Source organism: Uranotaenia lowii, chromosome 3 (genome assembly GCF_029784155.1).
Source record: "Uranotaenia lowii strain MFRU-FL chromosome 3, ASM2978415v1, whole genome shotgun sequence".
Classification (NCBI taxonomy): Eukaryota; Metazoa; Arthropoda; class Insecta; order Diptera; family Culicidae; genus Uranotaenia; species Uranotaenia lowii.
Genome location: NC_073693.1, coordinates 132,430,873 through 132,453,296, shown reverse-complemented (window position 1 = coordinate 132,453,296; position 22,424 = coordinate 132,430,873). Strand labels below are relative to the sequence as shown.

General features: G+C 33.7%; 1 protein-coding gene across 1 annotated transcript in view; it reads left to right on the top strand.

Moving 5' to 3' along the window:
- Positions 1–517: 517 nt before the first annotated feature.
- The window catches only part of LOC129755104 (uncharacterized), a 30,392-nt gene continuing 8,485 nt past the window's right edge, over positions 518–22,424 (top strand). Inside the window, exons 1-3 of the mRNA XM_055751435.1 lie at positions 518–849; positions 12,548–12,594; positions 12,803–12,975. Coding sequence (XP_055607410.1) covers positions 794–849; positions 12,548–12,594; positions 12,803–12,975 — 276 coding nt within the window. The 5' untranslated portion in view covers positions 518–793. The remainder of the gene's footprint in view (positions 850–12,547; positions 12,595–12,802; positions 12,976–22,424) is intronic.

Sequence of the window (22,424 nt, the reverse complement as noted above, 5' to 3'; positions counted from 1 at the left end):
TCACTCCAACGTATGATTCGAGCTTTGTGGACATTTTGAACAGTGTTTGCATACTTCCCCACCACTCAAGCAGAGACATTTTTTTAAATAATCAACGGTTTTGCCAGCTTTCGATTTAGTAATGATGGATTTTGAAGGAAACTGTGCAGATTTTTTTTTCTTCCACTCCTGCATCGTGCATTCGAAAAAAAACGATCGGATTGTACTTTTTACAGGCAACCAAATGCTTTCAAATTTTGTGAGTCGGATAGCTAGGAAATGACCTATCAGCAAAAGAAAGTGTGCCATTTCTTAATGAACTAAGCTTTATTTAAGAGGATTTGATCTAAAATTGATTTCTTTTTTGTTAAATTGTTATTACTTCATTAAAAACTTGTTATTCCCTACCCGCATTGCGTGTATTAACCCATTTGGTCGACGCCACTGTCGTCAGGGACGTGACCCGAAACAGCAGCAAGCAACAAAACGACCGGCTTTAATTTCGCGAGTTCGCAGCAAATCTCCAGCACTCGCTCACGACTAGTCGTAGTGAGAAGTTCGATCTTTTTTCGCGTCTTATGACATCAGCCGTTTTCGTGTTGCCGTTTTTTGTTGTTGTGCGTTGTTTAAGTTTCTCTCGCGTTCGTCCTTTTTTATTGGGGTTCCTTCCAGCAGCTGTAGTTTTTGTGGTCATCCTTCGTTTGAAATTGGTTGTTGTTTATCAACAATTTGCCGGGGAAAGTGATTTGTGGAATAGTGTTAAACTCCTCTAGTGGAAAGTGCCCTCATAGGTCAAAGTTCGACAGTTGTAAACATGTTCTCAACATTGGGTTCCTACATCTGGGGAGGAGATTCGGAGCAAGTTGGGAGGTGAGTTTGACCTTGGTTTATCGTCACTTTGTTGATGAAACGCTCGTTAGATGGTAATGATTGTGTGGCTGTTTCAAATTAATTCATTTGATTATGAAGGTGTACAGCAAACATAATTCCTAAAAATTCAACATTCAACACCTTTTTTGTTCGGTGATGTGATTCTGTGATTACATTTTTGTATTTCCCCTAGCAGCGTAGAGCTTCGTGCAAATATCAACAACTGAAACAGCATAAAGAGAAAGAACCGGTTCTAGGTGGAGTGTCGAATGCCGAGAGCGTTTCGCCTATTAGGTGACCAATCTTGCAGAAAATTGTTTTTGTGGTGTCTCACCATTTGTACCCACTTTTAACACTGCTGCCTGACGTTTTCGCAAGAGCCTCTCTGGACAAAGATTTATTTGGTGTGATAACAGAAAACAATAAAAAAGCGGGTACTTGAGTCCGACACCGGGACAAACTAGTTTCGTCTCAAGAGTAGTGTGATTTAAAAACAATGCCGGGAATTATTTTGATCAAGTAGGTAGCAAATCTAAGCTTATCGAAGTGAGATTCTCTAATGAAATAAATTCCCATTTGGGGGTTAATTAAGTCCCCATATAAAATTATTATAATTACGAATTAATAACAGATAATCAAAACAGTTGATAACGCGAATTATTTTTGTTTACGCTTCAAACATGGATAGTAGGGTGACGAAAAATTGCACTTTGTTTGGAATTCTGGAGACTCAAAAGCTATCTTAGCACATTAAGGACCGCAAAGAAATATAAGCCGTGAAATACCGAAATTTGGCGTTGTGTATCTCAGAAACCACTGGACCAAATTGTACAAATTTAGTAGCTTTGAGTTCCCAGTACTGTTTTGTTGAATTGGTTTAAGAAAATTTCATTATTTCATAACATTGAATTTACGCTTTAAAGCAGGAATGCGCAACCAGTGCATATTTATTTTACTTTTTTACGTACCGTCAAACGGGGCATCATGCAAAAGTAGGGTTAAATGCAACATTTGTATACCAGAACACTCATTCAATTTTTATTTCAATATACTGTAATAAAGTTATCATTGAATGATAACAAATTGAGGATAACATAGTTTTCAACATCGTGAAAGAGTTTTCTGAAGATTTTGATTCTCATAAAAACATAAAAAATCGAACAATAAATGTACAAATTTTAACATTTTTCGATGCCGTAAAAAACTTTACCTGGTATGACGGATTGGCTTAATGATATCACCTGAAAACTTTATATTGCTTTCATCACCCTATATTATCACTGTTGGTGTATAAATATTTTTCGGACAATCACCAATTTTTTTAAAATAAATATTTTTATAATTCAGTGAGCTGTCTGGGGCAAAATGCAACAAAATGCAAATCAGAACTAAATCTCATAAACCGCGTTTCCATATGCTGGGATATGATTGTTTTAAATTAGACGATTGTTAACATTAAAATTTCATCTATTCTAAGATTTATTTTCACGATTTAAGCTAAAAGAAATTTTTTTAGTATTTTTACCCCTTAATATATGCAGCAGATAAACACATTTTTCTTTAAAAATTTTTGACCGAAAAAATGTAAAATTTAATTCGAACAAATCCAAAAATTACTGTAATTGGTGCTTTATGCGTTATGACACCACAAATGTATCAAAAACTATAAATTTTCGATCGTTTACATTTGATTTTTCATAATTTACAGAATTTGTTGCAACTTACCCCTTTTTCTTAGTAGGGTGAAAGAAAATCGCATGTTTTTTTAAATTTAAAAATAACTGGTAAATCCAATAATTTTTTTGACTACGTCAGTTTGGTGTCCCGTTAACCTTAAAACTTTTTATGTACAAGAGGTATGATTATCTGTAAGCATTAAGATTTTAGAAGCCATTGAAGTTGAAAAGTGTTGCATGTTTCCCCAGTTGACGGTAGATTGTAAATCATCATTTAATACTGGTCCATTCCAATTGAAAAAAAAAAACAGATCTGTCAGTAACTTAATCAAATATACACTCTACTAGTTTGTATTTGCATTTGCCCTGAAACCATTAAGGTTGTTGACTTTTTCTAGAAATGAAACCTTTATTGTGTTCTTGTAAAGGCTTTAATGGAACATTTTGTTTTGGCAAAACGTAATGGGTATTGAAGTTTTTTTTGTTCGAATTACATTTGTTCTTATTATTTTACTACCACTTTCAAATTCAAATTCCATAAAATGAATAGGAAGGGTAACCAAAAATTCGCAAGGCTACACACATTCGCATATGAGGCCGATGTGCATTTTCATCGTTTTTAAGTTATTGATAAAGCTTGCTGTAGTCCAATGTATCTATAAAACAGGTTTTTGTTCGAAATTTGTTCCCAAAGTTTTGGAAAAATATGACCACTGGTGTGTCCCATGTGAAAAATATTCGCATGTAAGTCTCATGACCAAATTTCAGCACTAGAGCATGCAATTGAAGGAAACTGTAGTTAGAAAATGAAATAAATCAATAATACAATGCTAAAAACATTAATTTACAAAAAAAATTGAACGTATAGTAGCATATGGAATCCGAAGAAATTTGTGTCTTGATCACAAAAAAAAACATAAATAAGTAACAGGTAAATTCTCCCAAAATGGTTTTTTCGACAAAAATCAATCGATGAACATCGCTTAAGAGATAAGTCTTCGGTCAGGATGGGTCCTCCGTGGGTAATTTTGACGATCTAATGTTTGATCGGTGGGTGGTATTTGAAAAGTTGTTTCGAAAACAAAATAACTAACTTTTATTAATTACTTTTTTCTATATTCACAACAAAATCAATACACACAATATCACAAAGATGTTCCCGAAAGAAGTGTTCTACTTTTTTTTGAATCTAGCAAACTTTTGGTCAGAACTATCGACGTATCAGCCTGTAACACACATTCAATTCAATTGAAGTCTAATAAATTCGCAGCAATTTCACACCAATGGAAACAGTTTTTGAAAAACACCGGAAAACACATCCCACTCGACTTAAAACACATCGATTGAAATCAGTTTCGAATCAGGATCCTTAGAAAACATACTTCTATCATCAAACAGAATGGTGAACAAATGATAAAATATGTTAAAAAAGTACTAGCCAATTGCCACCAGCACTGATAACTTTAGCTCAAGATTTGCGAATAATCTCTGCTCAAGGGTTAAGAATATTCGCATATGAGTTACATGAGTATTTTATTGTAATTTCTCCGAAAATACTAGTTAGTATCAGCGCAAAAGAACGCGAAAGTATTTTTTGAAGTGTTTTCTATCCGAACTATTGATAGGTTTTTCCAACACATGATGCAACATTCTTTTCAAGCAAAGATAAAGTATTATGATGAATATGCTCAGCACATTTTTTTCCAAAATTTTATTATTTCATTCAATTTAATTGGCATGTTCTGTTATAACCGAACACACATATATAGGATCTCCGTGAAACTTTATGTTTCTTCGAGAGATCTAATTTACTTTACTCTTAGGCGTACATCTTTCAAGGATAGGATGGCTACCATCTTACAAATTCTAAAACTAACAGCACACAAAAAGAAAGTTATGTATGCCGTTACCGAGATTCGATCTCGTAACCTCTGACTTAGAAGACTTGAATGCTATCCTCTAGGCCACGGGCAGTGGCAAATTACTACTCAAATACCTAAAAAAATTAAGAAAAAACATTTAGGTTCAAGTGATTTTTTTAATAATAAAGGCTAAGAGAACGATTTCAGATTTGCATCTAAAGCATGGATAATCCATGCAAAATCTGGACGTCAGAAGGATTCGTCTGCGTGAAAGAATAAGATCTTATCGGGCCAGTAAGCACCCAAACCGGACATTGAAGAAGAATGTAGAAGCCAAAGGACGGGCCCGGAAGTTATACAACAAGATTCTAACGAAGTACGACGGATGCATCCTAATGGATGACGAAACGTACGTGAAGATGGATTTTGGGCGGCTTCCTGACCAAAAATTTTACAAAGCCACTGGTCGGGGTTATGTCCCAGCCAAGTTCAAATTCGTTTTTGCCTATAAGTTTGCAAGAAAGTTTGCAAGAATCTGGCAAGATATTTGCAGCTGCGGACGAAAAACCCCGGTTTTTGTGAAAAACAAGACCATGGACTCCGAAGTGTACGAGGAGGATTGCCTGAAAAACGTTTTTTCCGTACATTAGATCTCACAAAGGACCAGTAAAGTTTTCGCCAGATTTGGCAAGCTGCCACTACAGCAAAGAGGTTCTACAGTAGTATCGGGCCAACGGGTGGATTTTGTCGAAAATGACATCAACCCACCCAACTGCCCTCAATTCCGCCCTATCGAAGAATTTTGGGCAATTGTCAAGCAAAAGATGGAGAAGAATGGTAGGAGGGCTCGGGATGCAACAGAGAAGAAGAGATTTTGGAACAAAATGGCCGCTGAGGTCAGTGAATAGGGTGTCCAAACTATGATGAGTGGTACTCGACGAAAAGTTAAAAATTTCAATAAAAATTTGCAATAAAAACGATACATTTTGAGTACAAAACATTTTTATTTCGTTTACAGGGTTCCGAGATAGACCCTTTTTATTGCGTCCAGATTTTGAGTGATCCATGCTTTAAGTCTCCAACAAACATTCTGACTGCTCGTCAAAAACAATATTTGTAATTCTGTGATTCGACCCAAAAAATTTGGTAACGATTATCTGTGATGCAAACATCGATAAATTCAGTCATTTTCCTTAAAAATAGGCAATCGACATTACTGTAGTCATAAGATTTTCACGAAATAGCTTTAAAAAGACTATGTCAGTGGCATCTAAATATAATTCATGAAAATCTATAAGATCTTCAAAAAAAACCCTAGAATCAAGAGTGTAAACTATAACTGTCACGAAGTTTTCTTAAAAATTTCTGAAATTGTGAATCTTTCTGTGATTTTAATAACATCGCTCAACATGCAGCAATGCAATTATCATATTCAAAACTTCATATAAAAAAAAACAATTTTTTCACCGTATGCAAAAAAAAAATCTATTTTTTGAGGATACAATTTGAATTGTGAAAGTATTTTTTGAAAATGGGAACAGAAAACGGATTTAAAATCTACAAATTTCAGGTTATCCAACATCGAACGCTGGGAAGGCGTGATTTACGAAAAAAAATGATTTTCTCACTTAAAGTTTCCGCTGAGATTCAGCTCCATATATCCTTCTAAACTGAAGTGATGATTAATAGTAGCATCAGTTCGAACAGAATTGAGTTTTTCCTAGAAAATGGTTCTAATCTTTTTCAAATCACAAATAAAACTCCAGAATTTTCGTGTCTTAAAGTCCTAAAGGTAAACAATGGATTCTCTATTTGTGAGAAAGATGAATGAAAAAGTTTAAATCGATTGAAAAAATATTAAAAAATGATCATGATTTAGTGGTCTGTCTCCTTTAAAAACATGAATTCATTATCGTCAAAAATTTGTCGTTATAAAAAAAAGAAGACGTATAACTCTGCTAACTATTAAAATCTAAATATTATTTTGAGTGCAGCCCGACGAAAAGTTTTCAAATTCAATTTGGCCCGTTGCTTCAATAGGTTGCTCATCCCTGTTTGAAAGTGTAGTACACAAAGGACTAACAAAAAAAAAACAAAATATCTTGTATTTGGTACGCGTTGTGTTAAAATGTATGAAACAAATTTTTACATTGCGGCTTTTCAAAAGGAGTATGAGTGACAAGATTGAAAAAAAAACGGAATAAGCATCTAGAACGAATCCTTGCCGCCAAACATCATATTGAAAATTATAAAAAAAAAAATTACGAGATAATTGGGTTAATATTAAAGCGCCTTTCGTTAATTCACTGTTAAAAATCATCTCATAGTGATTGCAAGTCCCTTTCCAGTACCAAGTTGATCAGGCAGAGGCGTACAAAACAAGCAATGAAATAGATATGGAAAATACATAAAATGAATTATTATAAAATTTATCCTGATGAAATATCATTCTCATGAAAAAAGTTCATGAAAAATATCTAAGGTATTTACTGGAACACAACGAAGTTCAAGTGCTTTTTTCTTGAAAAAACGTGTACGTGTAAAAAAAATAGTAACAACCTATTAAGTGGTTTTGAAATAACATCCAATACAGGAGCTGATTAACAAATTGTTTTGGGCAGGATCGAGAAAAATCCATGAAAGTCCCAGTGGGAGCCCCAAAAACAGCTGGAAAGGATCCAATAGTAAGCTAAAGTTTGAATCAAAGTGAAGACGATTGATTCCATGAAGTTAAAAACATCAAGAGAAGAAATGATAAAAAAGATAAATTTTTCTGACTTATTCGTCTATCTAACTTATACCTAAACAGGCCTGATTTCATTTCCACAAGGTAGAAAATCTGCCCACCACTTAAATAAGCAGAATTTGGTGGTCAAATCGTGCGCAAAATATTGGACTGCTAGTAGGGAGATATTTTGAAAAATTTCGTAATGGACAATGAAAGAAATTCATTAGAGCGGTCACCTGGCAGGTTTTCAACAAAAATCTTTTCGTTGACAAGTCTAGCCTGGGTTTTCCGGAGATAAACAAGAAGAAAAAATTGAAAACTTTGATGCCTAGTATTTGAGGAGGCTGATGATCTATTGAAGACGCAATTCAGTAGATGTTTAAAAGTTTATACTCTGTTTCTGCTAATCTTGGAATCGTGCTATTACGCAAAAACTGTGGTAGAGTAATATAAAGTGAAATATTTTGTTGTCTTGCCGAAGGAGGACAACGGCTAAATTTGATATAACTTCTACCAAATTCAAATTTTTGATCTATTGTGAAACGTAAGCTTCAGGAAACAGATAACGTTATGAAAAATATCCTTGATTTGGGATAAGGGGGGTTCACAGTAGACAAGCATTATAGATGGCGCACGTTCGTGCCCAAAATTATAGTCGAAAAACTTTTTCATAGGACGTTATTCCAAAAAACGACATAACGAGACGTTACAGAAATTTACACATGTAAACATCACATTACTGAACAGCTTCGCTGTTAAATTCATCACATTTCATCCAAACATTCGAAAGTTATTCACAAAACAAAGTGTTGCATATTTTTTTTAATACACTCATTATTATGACTTTTTGTAAATGGGCCCGAAAAACTGATCTTTGCAAAGTTTCAGCTCAATCGAACTTGATTTAGGGGTGCCTGAAAGCGCTCAAAATCTCGTTTTTTTATTCCTCAAGGTGCCTCAAGTATCACCAAATAGAATCAGAAAAATCGAAATTTTAATGCCAAATGACTAAAAAAAAACGTCGAGGTCTGGTGTTATCTCAACAAACATTTTTTGTTAAAAATCGACTAAAAAATTTGAAAAGTCACCAAAGGAGGGACCAAAGAAAACTCGGAAAATCGAAATTTTAATTTGCAGGCCAAATGAACTTTTTTTTCAGAAAACCAGTCGTTTTTCGGAAAACCGACTAAGTCCCAGGAAGTCGATTTTTATGCCTAAAATTGTTGCGAGTTAACAAAAGATATCAACTTTTCATGCATTTCAAAGTCATTTGTCATCAAAACAAAAATTAGATTTTCCGAATTTCCTTTGGTCATCCCTTTGGTGATATTTGAAATTTTAAAGTCGATTTTTGACAAAACAAAACGAGATAACACCACATTTCGTTATTAGCATTTTGAAATAATTTGGCATAAAAATTCAAATTTAGATTTTCCCAATTTCATTTGGTGATTTTTTTAGCTAAGCTTAGCTTAGCTTAGCTTGATTGACTACTCACATCCACCTTGAATCATTGAACCCGAATTGCTCCTTAAGATATGTTTGAATGAAGAGTATTCTAGTATACTCTGCGATTAATTTCTAAATTTGGTTTAAAAACAAGTTAATACATCTCGGATTCTATGATCGCAGGCGTGGCTCAGTAGAACAAGTTCCACGTCGCCAATGGTTGCTACTCCGTGATTGACCGAGGCAATCAATTTTGTTCAGAGGTCAAATGAACGGAACCTGGGATTGACACATTCACAATGCACAAAACTGATGCTCTCTCGTTTAACATCAATAACGGCGCCGACCACGTCCTGGTAGTCAATAGATAGGTTAGGAAAAATGAGAATGGGATAACAACTTTGAGCCTAAGGACCGAGGTCACCTCTGTATTCTTGCAAAAAAAATTGGTTGGGAATTTTGGGGGGTAGGAAAAAAAATAGGAAACACTTTTGACTAGTGTTATATTGAAAGCATTTTCTCCTGAACTATAATTTTTTATTTTTATGAAATTATTTTATCGGTTATATCGGTGAAATTTATATTCTTTGAAAAAGAATATTTTAGAATTGAAAGATTATAGACGGATAGAAGATTAGAATAAGGTGAAAGATGTTGAAAATGAGCGGAAGGGTAATTTTAATTTGAAAAACTTTTCATCACATTTCATCGTTTTGTTTCTCACGGTTATTTTTTTATTTATAAAAACATTTTAGCCAGATAAGAAACAAGATTTTGAAAGGTGTTTAGGATTATGACTAAAACACATTTGAAGTAAATCGTATAATATTGATTTCCATCATCATATCTCTAATAGTTTTTGCTCACATAATTCAAAGTTCGAAGTGGTAGTTGAACTGATATTCTGAATCATACATATATAACATTTGAATAATGGCTTGTGATATAGCTCAGTTGGCAAGTCTGTTGTCTCCTGAGCCGATGTCCGCGAGTTCGAGCCCAAGAGTAAACATCGAACACAGTTGTACCGGATAGTTTTTCAATAACGATTCGCCAACTGCAACGTTGATAAAGTCGCAAATGCCATAAAGATGGTAAAACGACTCTAATCGAAACAAAAAAAAAATTGAATAATAAAAAAAAAGAAAAAAAAACTGGATGATTTTTTCAAGGGAAATGGAGAAAATGTGATCACAACTAAAAATTATTATAATTTTTCAGCAATTTTGATTGAAAGATTCATGTATCGACTTGCCGTATTCTATCAGAAAAATTAAGATTTAACTTGTGTCCAATTTCTGATTTAATTATGATATAAATGAATATCGATAATTTTAAACTTTCGAACATTTGAAAAAGGAAAAATTTAGGAGAAATTTGAAATTTCTTAACATGTTATTGAATAAATCAGTTCCTGGTTAAGTTTCAATACAAGAAAAAAAATTAACCAAAAAAGGAGAAGTTATAATCCCATACATGATAGAACTTATTGAATTTATAATTTGAATTGGCGAAATAATTGGTGGTTTGAACAGATTCAGAATCATTCTATCAAAATAACGAAATGTTTTTTTGGTGACATTATAAATGGGGCACAAAATTTGTGAATAGTTCTCCAAAATGGGAAAAAAATTAGTATTAAAGTTTACAAGTTTTGATACACTGATTATAAAAAAAGAGAATACTTAGCTTTAACGTTGTCCTGATACCAAACATCAATAGATGACTCCGATGTTCATTCCCGATTAGTTGAGACGCCGACAGCAATAAGTCTGTGGACAGCATTCCAGGAAGACAGGAAATTGATCCAGTTTCTAGATTTGATTAGCTACACCCTCTTGGAACACATCGCAAAGGTCCTAAAACTTCTTGATAGTTGATGGATTTCATCATAAACATGCACAAATAAACTTGAAGAGAGAACTTGAAAATTTTTTCGCTGAACATAAAACTTCCGTCATCGACGGTCACAGCCTACTCCCAATTTCATTTGGTGATTTGTTATGGTCGAAAAACCGAAACTGTGAGTGCTTTGAGGCTCCCTAAATTAATTCCGATTGAGCTGAAACTTTGCACAGGCTTTTTTGAGCTAATCTTAAAAATGTATAATTTCGGTTTTGAATATTCGACAGAACCTCTTGGGCTGCCACCCTACTGTAAACATTTTTCTATCAAGTTGCACTTCATAATATTTCGCATCTTTTGAATTAGTTTTTGATTGAAACCTCGAATTCAAAAGTACACGTTTTTGTCGTTGAACATATTTTTTAACCGAAAGTCATAATATTGCTGAATTAAAATAATACTGCGTACAAATTAGAAGTCCAAAACAATTCCTTCCGTTATAAAACAAATTAGTGTAATAACAATTTAATAACAATGTGTAATATACACATGCTCGATACTTTTTTCGAGATCTGGGAACTTTAATAGGAAAAAAACTCGAAAATATTGTCTTTTCTTTCAAAAATCGAACTACTGTGACTTCTAAACATCATTTTGTTTTGAGTCGTTGAGTCGGCGCCATATAAAAATTTGTTCCCTACAGCTTAAGCTATTGTTTGAAGGTTGAACCCCCACAATGTCACACAAAGTGCAATTTTGGATAATCCTAATGGAGAGTCCAGAACGTTTTTTTAGTTTTAAAAAATGTTAATTATAAACATGGAGGAAAAATAATGATTGAATGATGATAATGATTATAATAATGTAATGTTTTAAATTCCAAACGATTATTCCTTGTAAAAATTGCATTCAACTGCTACTATAACACAAAAAAAAAGTTATTTGAATCCTCTTTCTATTTATTTGCATAAATTGTGCCAAAATCGATCGTTTCATTCTCAACATTTTTTGTATGTTGTCTTCAGCGTCATTTTTCGATAATTGTTCATAATTTTGGACCATTTGATTATGTTTTGGGTATTTTTTGCTAAACTTTTTTATTGCCTTTAGGAATTTTGAAAAAACATGAGGTTTAAAATTGCTGAATTATAAAAATTGCATTTAAAACTGAACTGTTGAAATATTTTTCTCCTCCGAATAACAAATCCAAACCATATTCAAGATAATGCCAAACCAAATGAAAAAATCTTCTTATGTTTTTTTCCTATTCTTTTGAGTAATAAAGAAGAAATCCGTCCTTTCTTGAAAAGTGTGTCAATGAATGCAATCTTTTTTATCATATTTTGTTTTTTTTTTATTTTGATCAGAAATTATTTATAAAAATTTTTTATATTTATGTAATATTAAAAGTTTGTTTTCGTTTATTTGATTGCTGCACTCTGAAGCCTCGTCCACTCTAGGAGAACGCTGGTCTCGAGAGAGTCTCTATGTCTCCCATTTTATTCGGGAGACAGTGAGAAAGACTGTCTCTTGTTTCCAACAACAGACAACAAAAGGCCATCTTGCAACCAAAATTGAGCTCTCGTTACCCAGTGTGGACCAGGTTTGAATAACAATTCGATCCTTTTTTTTTTTAAGCCAAAAAAATGCATCAATAAACTTGACGGTAACCCCTATTTATCAAAACAAGAATTGTATTTTATTCTATCTAACGCCACCACTCGTGCAACAAAAATAAAACTGTTCCACTGCACTGCCATTGCTTAAAATTATCAAGTTAAATCTTACAAGCAAAAAACAAATATGCGTGAGCAAACTAACCATTTTTTGGTAAACAATTATGCAATTTCGTCTACAGAACGAATAAGTTGTGGTTGCAGGGCTTGTTTTCTTCCAATTTAAAGAGAGACACTTTTTATCAATATCTGCAGTTCTAGGAAATCAAGTTAAATTGTTAAGCTTAGAATTGTCTAGCCTGAAGTGATGAACAACTGAATTGTTCATAATCTTTTCTTCATTCGCGTGATACATTTTCATTCGCGTGAGTAATGACTGACAGAAAATTCTACGACCTACATTACTTTTTCCTCATATTTACATGTTTCTGATAGTGACATTTCTGTTTCTTTATTTTCCAGCCCGCTAGACGAAATAAAGTTTACTATCAACGGCAAGCCGTATACCGGTAAGTCATTTCAAGTTGCTCGTTTGTTTCGGAGACACGCCTGAGACTTCTTATTATAGGCACTAGCTAGCCGAAGGTAGTGATTTAAATCCAATCATGACCAATATGACACTGCTCGATTGCTTTTGACTTGCGATAGTAAATAAACTGCTGCTGCTGGCTGATATTTAATTTCAATACTTATTTGTGTGTACCTTTCAATTGACAGTAAACTGCAAGACCGTTCCGGTGGACACGTCGCTAAACACCTTCATCCGGAGTCATGCCCATCTTACCGGGACCAAATTTATGTGCTTGGAGGGGGGATGTGGGGCCTGTATCGTTAACGTTAATGGCACCCATCCGGTCACCAAGATGAAAACTTCGTGGGCAGTTAATTCGGTAAGTTTTGTGCACATATTGTCCATATTCTTTTTTTTTAACGTTCAAGTGAAGCTTGTAGAAATTTTAGTTTTAAATTTCAAATGGGAATCACTAAGCCTTCAATTAGATTTGTTTTCAAATCGTCTTCTTTTCAAACAATCTTCAAACAATAATATAATATTTATTGTTAGTTGCCAGACGCTATGGCCGCGCAGTAGCTATTGCCCATTATTTTCTTCGGAAATCAATAAATCATATTTTTTATTTCCCAGTTTTGTTTTTCTGTTGTTGTTAATAAATAAGCTCTATTTTGAATGTGGATTTGGTTTGTATCTCAGTTGGCACGTCAGTTTCCTCCTGAGTCAATGTCCGCGAGTTCCAGCCCAAGACTAAACATCCCAAGTAACACAGATCAAGTCAACTAGCATTTGAAATTTTTTTATAGTTTTATTATAGCATTTTATATGCACTTAGTTTTATAACTGTTTTATGATGGTTATGGAAAATGCTTAAATGATTCAACCATTTGTTTTCAGTTAGTTTAAGGTACTGTTTAAGTTGTTTAGAAATTATTTAGAATGGTCTAATAAAACTCTTATAAAACATAAACTAAGAAATTGGTTCCAAGCATGTTTTGAAAAGGCACGTACTGCTGGATTTTAGAACCGTAATGAAATTAGTTGACAGTTCTCGATTAAGGTGTCAAAACAGGACACGCTCGGGCTAGATACCACATATTTTAATTGGAATTCCCATTTTCACACATTTTCGATAAGTTATGTGTGTTGTTTTTGAGTTAAATATATAAAAAATATAAAAATCATCGAAATAAATACCATCACCGAAAGTTGTAAGAATATCTCTACAATATGAGTGTTGAGTGAAAGGAACCACCTAGAAGGAGAAAAAATTTGTTGCTTGACACTATTATTTATCCAGGATGACGGTTTCACTTTTCTTTCAAAGCTTTAAGGGAGGGTTAGGGTCTAAAAGGTAAAAAAAAACACCATTTTCACGATTTTTTTCTAGAGCTATCGTTCAAACAAATGTATTCAATTTTTTTGCATTATACAAAGCATTGTTAAAAGAACATTTAGTAATTTTTTCGTAGAAAAATATTGAAAAATGAGCCGGTGACGGAGCATTTTTGAGGATGCCTTTTAGAAAACAGGATTTGCGGTGGACACTGTATCTCAGCACAGAATCGTCTGAAGTCAAAAAATCAGAGCAAAATATTTTTAATAGATGTTTTTCTGGACCCCAACGTTTTTATTTAACTTAAAAAAAAATTATGAAATTTTTGTGGTTGTTTGAAGTAAAAACTACGATTTTTCACGAAAAAATCCGCCATTTTTTATCGGTAAAATCTCCCCTAAGTAAAAAAGAAAAAAGAAAAACGTTGGGGTCTGGAATTTGATATGTAGAAAATATGTTCCAAATTTGAAAAGAATCGTATAGTAGTAGTAGACGATGTCCACGGACTTTAAAAATGTGCTTTCGAGAAAAACGCGTTTGAAGTTTCTGCTCTTGCATTCTTGCAGTATTAGATAGGAGGAGATAAAGGTCTATAATTTCTACAGTTTTGCTTCAATTGACTTGAAAATTTGACACAACATTCTTGAAATGTTTTACAATAAGAAAATAATAAAAAAAAAATTCGATTTTTTAAAAGTGTTAGACCCTACCCCCCCCCCCCCCCCCCCTTAAATGACTGAAAATCTCATGAAACATCCACAATATGAGTTTTGGGTTAACGGGCAAAACGAGTAGAACTCGAATTTCGTTGTCCGTCGCCATCTTGAAATCCAAGATGGTTTCTTCCACTCAACTTAAAAATGCTTCAAATGACCGATAATCGCATGACACGTTTTCATGCTATTTTTAGTGATTTATAGTATTTAAAAATTCAGTGGAAGCCGCCATTTTGGATTTAAAGACAGCGTCAGATAGCGAAATTCGACTTTTACTCGTTTAGCCTTTTAACCAAATACCCATTTTGTGTGAGTTTCGTGCGATTTTTATTCATTTACAGCATTTTAAAGTTCAACAGGAGTCCCCGATCAGGAGGGAAAAACTAAATTATATCAAGATGAGATATTTTGATACTAATATTTTTCCTATCTAAATGAGTTATTATTCAGTACTCGTAGGATGTTAAAATATCTCAAATTATATCAAAAAGTCTATGCGGTCATAGCTGAATTATATCAATTTAAGATATGCTCCTGACAAGATTATATCTCGTTCAGATAGCATAGTTTGATATTGGGCAGAACAAAACCTATCAAATTTATAACTTATCAAGATATGAGTGCTTCGAGAAAATTTTCTAGTGGAATGTCAATAAACCACATTATTTGCTTAAACCATGCCCCATTTTTGATTTCCCAAAACTTGGATTCAATTTTATGAATCTGTTGAGCGAAACTCATAAACGTACGGTTTGGGCCGTTAACTTCGATGTCCGTGTTTTAGAAAAAGTTGTAGGTATTGTAGAGTATAAGGCAAAGAAAGATAATTAAAAGAAAATTTATGAAAATATAACTTGCGCATTTGGCACGGTGCAACAGTCAGGTAAAAGTGAATGCAGAAGTGTTGGTAAGATTTGCAGAACGGTAGGTAGAAACTGTATATACACACACGTCTTCGCTTTCGGGTTTCGTTTGTGTGAGAACGAGAGAGAAAAAAAAACGATGATGAATTCCGCACGAGCGAAAAAGAGAAAAATGTAGCTTAACGAAGTCTGAAAGGCTCCATCATCAGCGTTGCCAACCTGCCAGATTTTTCTGGAATCTTCCAGATTTTCATGTGTCATCCAGAAATACAGACCTCATGTTGTCTGGTCCAGACTTTTCATAAATTATCCAGATTTGTCCAGAAATTTCTATAAGCTCAACGTTTTAGTAAAAAAATGCTATTAAAATCCAATTGCTCATAACTGCAAGACTGAATTTACTGTGAAGCAGAATACAGAAGTTATTTTGACAACAGCTGAATGGGTCTAAGCTTTCGGTTGTTCAAGCTTTCGTTCACATAAACTCAGACATTATTATTATTAAATATTATTATTGTTTATTGAATCTTGCAACGTAAGATAAAAATCTTTTTAAATGTTACAATGTGGTAGTTTCATTTCTAATAATTTCTTAACAACTAATCGTTCCATCATACTGATTCTTATTTATTTATATGTCGTTCTTACTCCACGAATTCCTCCAGCAAACTCCTTTTGAACTCTGATTTATTTTGAATTGATTTTAGATTAAAGGGAAGATTATTCCAATATACAACACCTCTCACGAAGAAAGATCTACCGTAATAAGTAGTACTATGCAAAGGGACTACAATATTCCTGGTTCTAGAATTTCTTAACGGGATTAGTAAATTTTTCAAATATAGTGGTTTTCCGGATTTCAAAATTCTGTGCATTACTACGCAAGAACGATACTTCCGAAAATTTTCAAATGAACAACCAATGAGTAGTTTTTGTAAATGTGACACTCGGGAGAAACGTGACAAATTGAAAACATATCGTACGCAGGAGTTGAGAGCTATGCGCAACCTACTAACGGATCTTTCTAAGGCATTCAAATATAGAAAATCACCGTAAATAAATAGAGGATAAACATAGGTTTTGAAAAGTTTCAATTTTGTAGAGACGTCCAAATGGTTTGTCGTTAGGTTTAGTCTTTTCAGCGCACCGTAAATTTTGCAGCATTGAGCATTAATATGTCGATTCCAAGAAAGATCCCGTTCGAAAATTACTCCGAGGTTTTCAGCATAGTCTACAAACTGAATAGTAGTGTTGTTAAGAACAACTTGTGGAGAAACTTGTGAGGTTAACTGTCTACCAAAACACAGTGCTTTGGTTTTTGATGGGTTTATTGGTAAGAGATTAACATCAGACCATTCACTTATTTTAGCAAGATCCTGATTTATTTTTGCGTAAAAATCATTCAGGTTTGATGCATTTTTCTCGCAGAGGTATATTTGTACATCATCAGCAAATAGATGAATTGAGCAGTGCTGTAGAACAGATGGAAGGTCGTTTATAAAAAGCGAGAAAAATAAAGGTCATTGATTATTTTCGAGGAATGAGTATAGATCCTTAGACTACTACAATATTGCGAACGACCGAAAAAAAAGGTCATCACCTACAAAGATAGTCATCCAGACTTTTCCAGACATTTTTTCAAAATCTTCCAGACTTTTCTGAAAAACAGTTGGCATCCCTGTCCATCATCCAGTCAGTTTAGAAACGAATTTTGACACAGAAGGTTGTGCAGCTAAACACGGAAAACGTCCAGTCACGACAGGTATATCAAAATAAGATATAATCATTTTATTTTAGGACAATCCGAAAAAAATCTTGATCATTGAAAATGAGCTCAACCCCATTCAAGTCGGTCAATCAGAATAAGATATAATTCAGAATGGAAAAACTTAAAATCGAAAATTCAGAGTACTTAATTATAACTGAATCAGATGTAAATATCTTAATGAGATACGTTTGAGTTATTATTTTGATATGCTCTCCTGATCGGGTCACCATCATGGATTTAAAATTCGATATCTGAATTCGACTTATTCTAGTTAAGTTTTTTCATCCAATACCCGCAAAGTACACCACAACGCAACAAAGCATTGCATCGATCTCCTCAACTAAGAGATTGTTTCTGTTCAAAAATGTTTTTGAAAATGGTTAATTTAAAAATGATATGCAATATTCATGAATTCAGGATATATGCTTAAGTAAACGATAAATTTGAAATAGAAGAACATGAGAATCTATAGAAAAATTTGGGTTAGTTTAGTTGAAAAAAATTGATTTTTAATTTTAAATCTCAGACTGGAATTGGATAAGAAATTCAATAGAGGAACTCAGTATTGCCGATTTAACAACTGCAGAATACATTTTTATTTTTAATTTTTTGTCATGATCAATTTTTGGTACAAGAGGAACCCTGCTCAAATCAACGCAAATTCCAAAAATCCCAATCCAAAATCCAAACCCAAACTCATAATTATGCTTATAAAGTAAGCATTCCTGACTGCCTGGTTTTATAGATTTTACTCTCAGCAGCCCTTGAGAAAACTTAAGAATTAGTGGATTTTCAAAGTATTTTAATTCTGATTTTTTGGGTTTCAATCTGGATTCATAAATTCGATTATTTATTTTTAATTCGACTTGTGAAACTGAATTATAATATTAATCTTATGAGATGTATCATATCTGATTCTGATTTTTCAATTATGGATTGGCGTTTTGAAGATTAAGTTCTGCATAAAAATGAAGATAGATCTTTTAATCTGAACATGAGATATAAACCCATGATGGTTTCTTATTTCCATTTTTCATAATCGAAAATTGTTCCAAATATTGAAAATGGCTCCGACTTCCTGAAATCATAAATCAAACTTTCAACTAAATGCAAAATCAAATTTGAAGCAGGATTTCAAAACTGCTTTTCACTTCAAATTTCTAATGATGATTTGAACCGAAAATCTAGAAAATCTTCAAACTTGATACAGGATCTTAAATATGACAACAGGAATACAAATTTGATTTTGGTAATGTCTAACCAGAACCTCCGAAATGAGTTCCTACGGCCATGCGTCATAGCATTCCAGATTGTTCGATCTTAACCGGGCTTGTTCGAATTTTCAAAGAAAATTGGAAAATGCACGGATCGGTCTTGTTGCCTGGTTATCGAAAAAATAGCATAGTTTTCTCCCGGTTTATTTATAAATTTCGCAAAATTTCCAATTCTCAACTTGTTTGAGCTAAAGAAATTCGCAATTTTTTTTTGGGCAAATACCTAAATTTTTGATGGATTTGCCCGGCTAGGAGTTTGAAATTTAGAAACCCAGTATCCGGATTTGTCAAGCCTGGATAAGTACCAAAAAACTGGAAAGCTTACTCATGACATAAAGAATAAAGAACTAAGAATTGAGGATTAAAAATCAAAGTTCAACAACTTATCAAATTCGAATCAGCTTTGAGGATGAATGAAAATTTCAGTTCATGAAATCTATTTGAAACATAATCACAGACTAAATACTTGTAATCAATAACTAAATTGACCTTTAACCCTCGATGCAACTTTTTTTTAAATTAAATAGGTAGTATGTATTTACAAAAAAGGTAAACCTTTGAGTCTTTGTGTACGTTAGAAATTTCAAGTGTGATGCCCACAGCCAAGATTGGCCAAAAGTAAACTAATTTTGAACAAAGTTTCAGTAGCGAACAATTTTTTTCATTTTTGATGAGTTATCACCATTGATTTATTTTTATATTTTTTTTTTTCGAAACTACAAAATCATATTATTACAAGTTTATACTGGTCAAACTAAATATATTTTACCAATGATCTAAGCTTTAGCGATGAATAATCTACAATGTATTGATTTTCATCCTTTATTCAATTGGACGCACATTACTGAAGGATCACATGTGACATAATATAAGATTTTTAATTTTCTAGATGCAGGAAATTCTGAAGACACATTCGACTGACGTCATGAATTTTGACAGTTCTAAATTTGAAATGACATATGTAGACAGTTTTCAGGACCAAAATTTTTGGAGATTCATATTTAACTACATAAATTTCAGTGAAATTTAGCCTCATACTTTTTTATGGACCTTATGGATATTTGGAAGGGTAAGCCAAAACTGCGAAAATGTTATAAAAAAACGCTTGATAATTTCAAGAACATTTCTTTCCCTTCACAATGTTATTTTAAAAGCATTTATTTGCCGATGAAGTTATAAATATTCTGCTTACGTTAATATGTTTAAATAATCAACTGTAACATCATGCAAAGAATTCATTTGAGCTTGATATGGATTTCAAATTTTCTTTACTCGAAATTTGCAATCGCATTAAAATTTATATAAAATCGAACCATGATAGAAGAGTTGTACTTAATGGTAATCAGAAACGGGTTTCAAAGAAATATCTAAGAATTTGAAAAAAAAAACTTCATTGGTTTTAACGTTATTTTTGTGAAACTTATATATTTTTTCTTAATTAAAAACAAAAACGGCAAATCTTTAGTGTGGCTCTTTAAAACACTAGAATATTGAAAATTTTATGGTTTTGGCTCTTCCGACTATAAGGGTGATACGGTAAAATTTGGTCAAGGGAAAACGCGTGTAAATCGGTGAGATCGTTTATTTAAAAAATCAAATTAAATTTCTTTTTCAAGTTTAATTAGTATAAAATTCAGGAAAAATATTCAGTTTGGCTTCCGCTTTTCCAAATCCGAATTGGCCCGGAAATTACGCTTAACCCCTGCCATCAGCCACCTTGTCCACCTTCTTCGCCGCAGAAAGCCAGTTTGCCTTGAACTGCTGCTTGTCCTTAGCAGTTTTTTTGGTTATCTTTAGGTTCCGCTTGACAATAGCCCAGTACTTCTCAATTGGGAGGAGCTCTGGCATGTTGGGAGGGTTCTTTTCCTTGGGAATTACCTCCACGTTGTTGGTGGCGTACCACTCCATGGCCTTTTTACCGTAATGGCAAGATGCCAAATCCGGCCAAAACAGTACAGAACAACCGTATTTCTTCAGGAAAGGCAGCAGACGTTTATTCAAACACTCTTTCAAGTAAATTTCTTGGTTGACAGTCCCGGAAGCTTTGAAAATGCTGCTTTTCAAGCCACAGATACAGATGGCTTGCCAAACCAGATATTTCTTCGCGAACTTTGACAGTTTCATGTGCTTGGAAATATTTGCTACCTTTCCCCTTTCTTTTGCCGTATAGAACTCCTGTCCCGGAATATCCTGTGCCGTATAGAACTTCTTGTAAGTCGATAGTCCGGCTCGTTTTTATGATCGATACACGGTTGTAGACGATACACCCAGCTTATTTGTGGCATCTTGGAGAGAGGGGTTAGGGTTTCGCTTAAACTACCGGCAACTCTCTTTGTCGTCTCAGCGGCTTCCGGTTTTCGATTTCCCCCCGATCCAGACTTCCTGGCTGTCGACAAACATTCCCCAAACACTTGAATTACATTCGTAACGGTTGATTTGGCAACTTTAGCGATTTTGCCAGCTTTGCGTGCGAGTAGCTCGGATTTTCGCGATGCGCGAGCAAAATTTTGATACGGTGCTCATCTTCCTTGGACGGCATTTTGACAACTGAAGAGTGAATTACAAAATCAAAATAGGAGCAACATTCTACACACACACACCTTCAAAATTAGGGGTGTTCAGGTTTTTTAAATGCAAAATTGAAAGAAATACGTCAAGTTGATATTGACCAAATTTTGACCGTATCACCCTTTAAAAGGTTGCCGACCACTGTGCTAGACGTTTGTACTTCATGTAAATGGGAGGTTACTTTTTTTTATTTTACCTATCCCGCGTTGAAAATGTTCATTTAAACTATGATTACTGTATTTTTTTTAATTCGATAAATTTAAGTTATTCTAGCCGCCATAAAAACCGTAACGTTTTTTAATGTAAAGAGTATCTTATATTTTAACCTTATCAGTTGATTAGCTGAGCAATCCTAAAAACATTTTAATTTAATAAATAAGAGATAGTGATATTTGAATGAAACGTAAGCATTCCAGATTCCATGGATTTATTTGGACATACTATAGTTTTCAAAGAAAAATGGACATGCTAAGAAAACTGCAGTCTAGCTCTAACAGAAACCCAAATCGTTAACAGTTTTTTGAGCTTTATCTAAATTGTTTTTGCGAGTTTTAAAACGACTTGAACGCTGCTGACATGTTTCGATAAAAATGTAATTTTGATGGGTTTTCGTGACTTTCTTAAAGATTTTTTTTTTTTCGAATAATCAATAGATTTGGCTGAGATTTGTTCGGATTTTGTGTTAAAAAAATTCGAAATCAAGTTCTAAGAGTTTGCCGAATGCTTACTCTAGGAGGGAAGGCTACTACTCGAGATATTATTCCACGGGGCCCCCTCACCTGTTATATTTTACGTTTGAATTCCGATTCTCTAGTTTCAGTTTTCTTTCTTAGGTTTCTAGAAGCAGTTTTAAAGATGTATTAATTTTTTTCATCTTCGGGGGTCCTTTTGAGCCGGGTGGCCCGGGGCAATTGTCCCTCATTGCCCCCTTCCTTTATGTGACCTTGATTGCAGGGAAACTATTCCAGGTTCACCGGATACATTCGGACATGTCTAGGTTTTCAAAATTAAGTGGACAAATAATGCAAACTATGGTCTGGGATGATTTCCAGAATATTGTAAAAAATAATCTGTATTATACTGGATACATATATTCACATATTATTAAATAAAGGAGATTGAAAATTTGCTCAATTTTTCTGAGCTAGCTTTATTTAACTATTTTATTATTTACTTACTTACATAATGATCCCGCGCCGATCCTCCGGTGCATAAATAGGACCCTTTGATTACACCGGCGATGTAGTTCGAGATCCAGTTGCCAGACCACCAAACGCGGATGATATTCCGCAGGCAGCAGTTT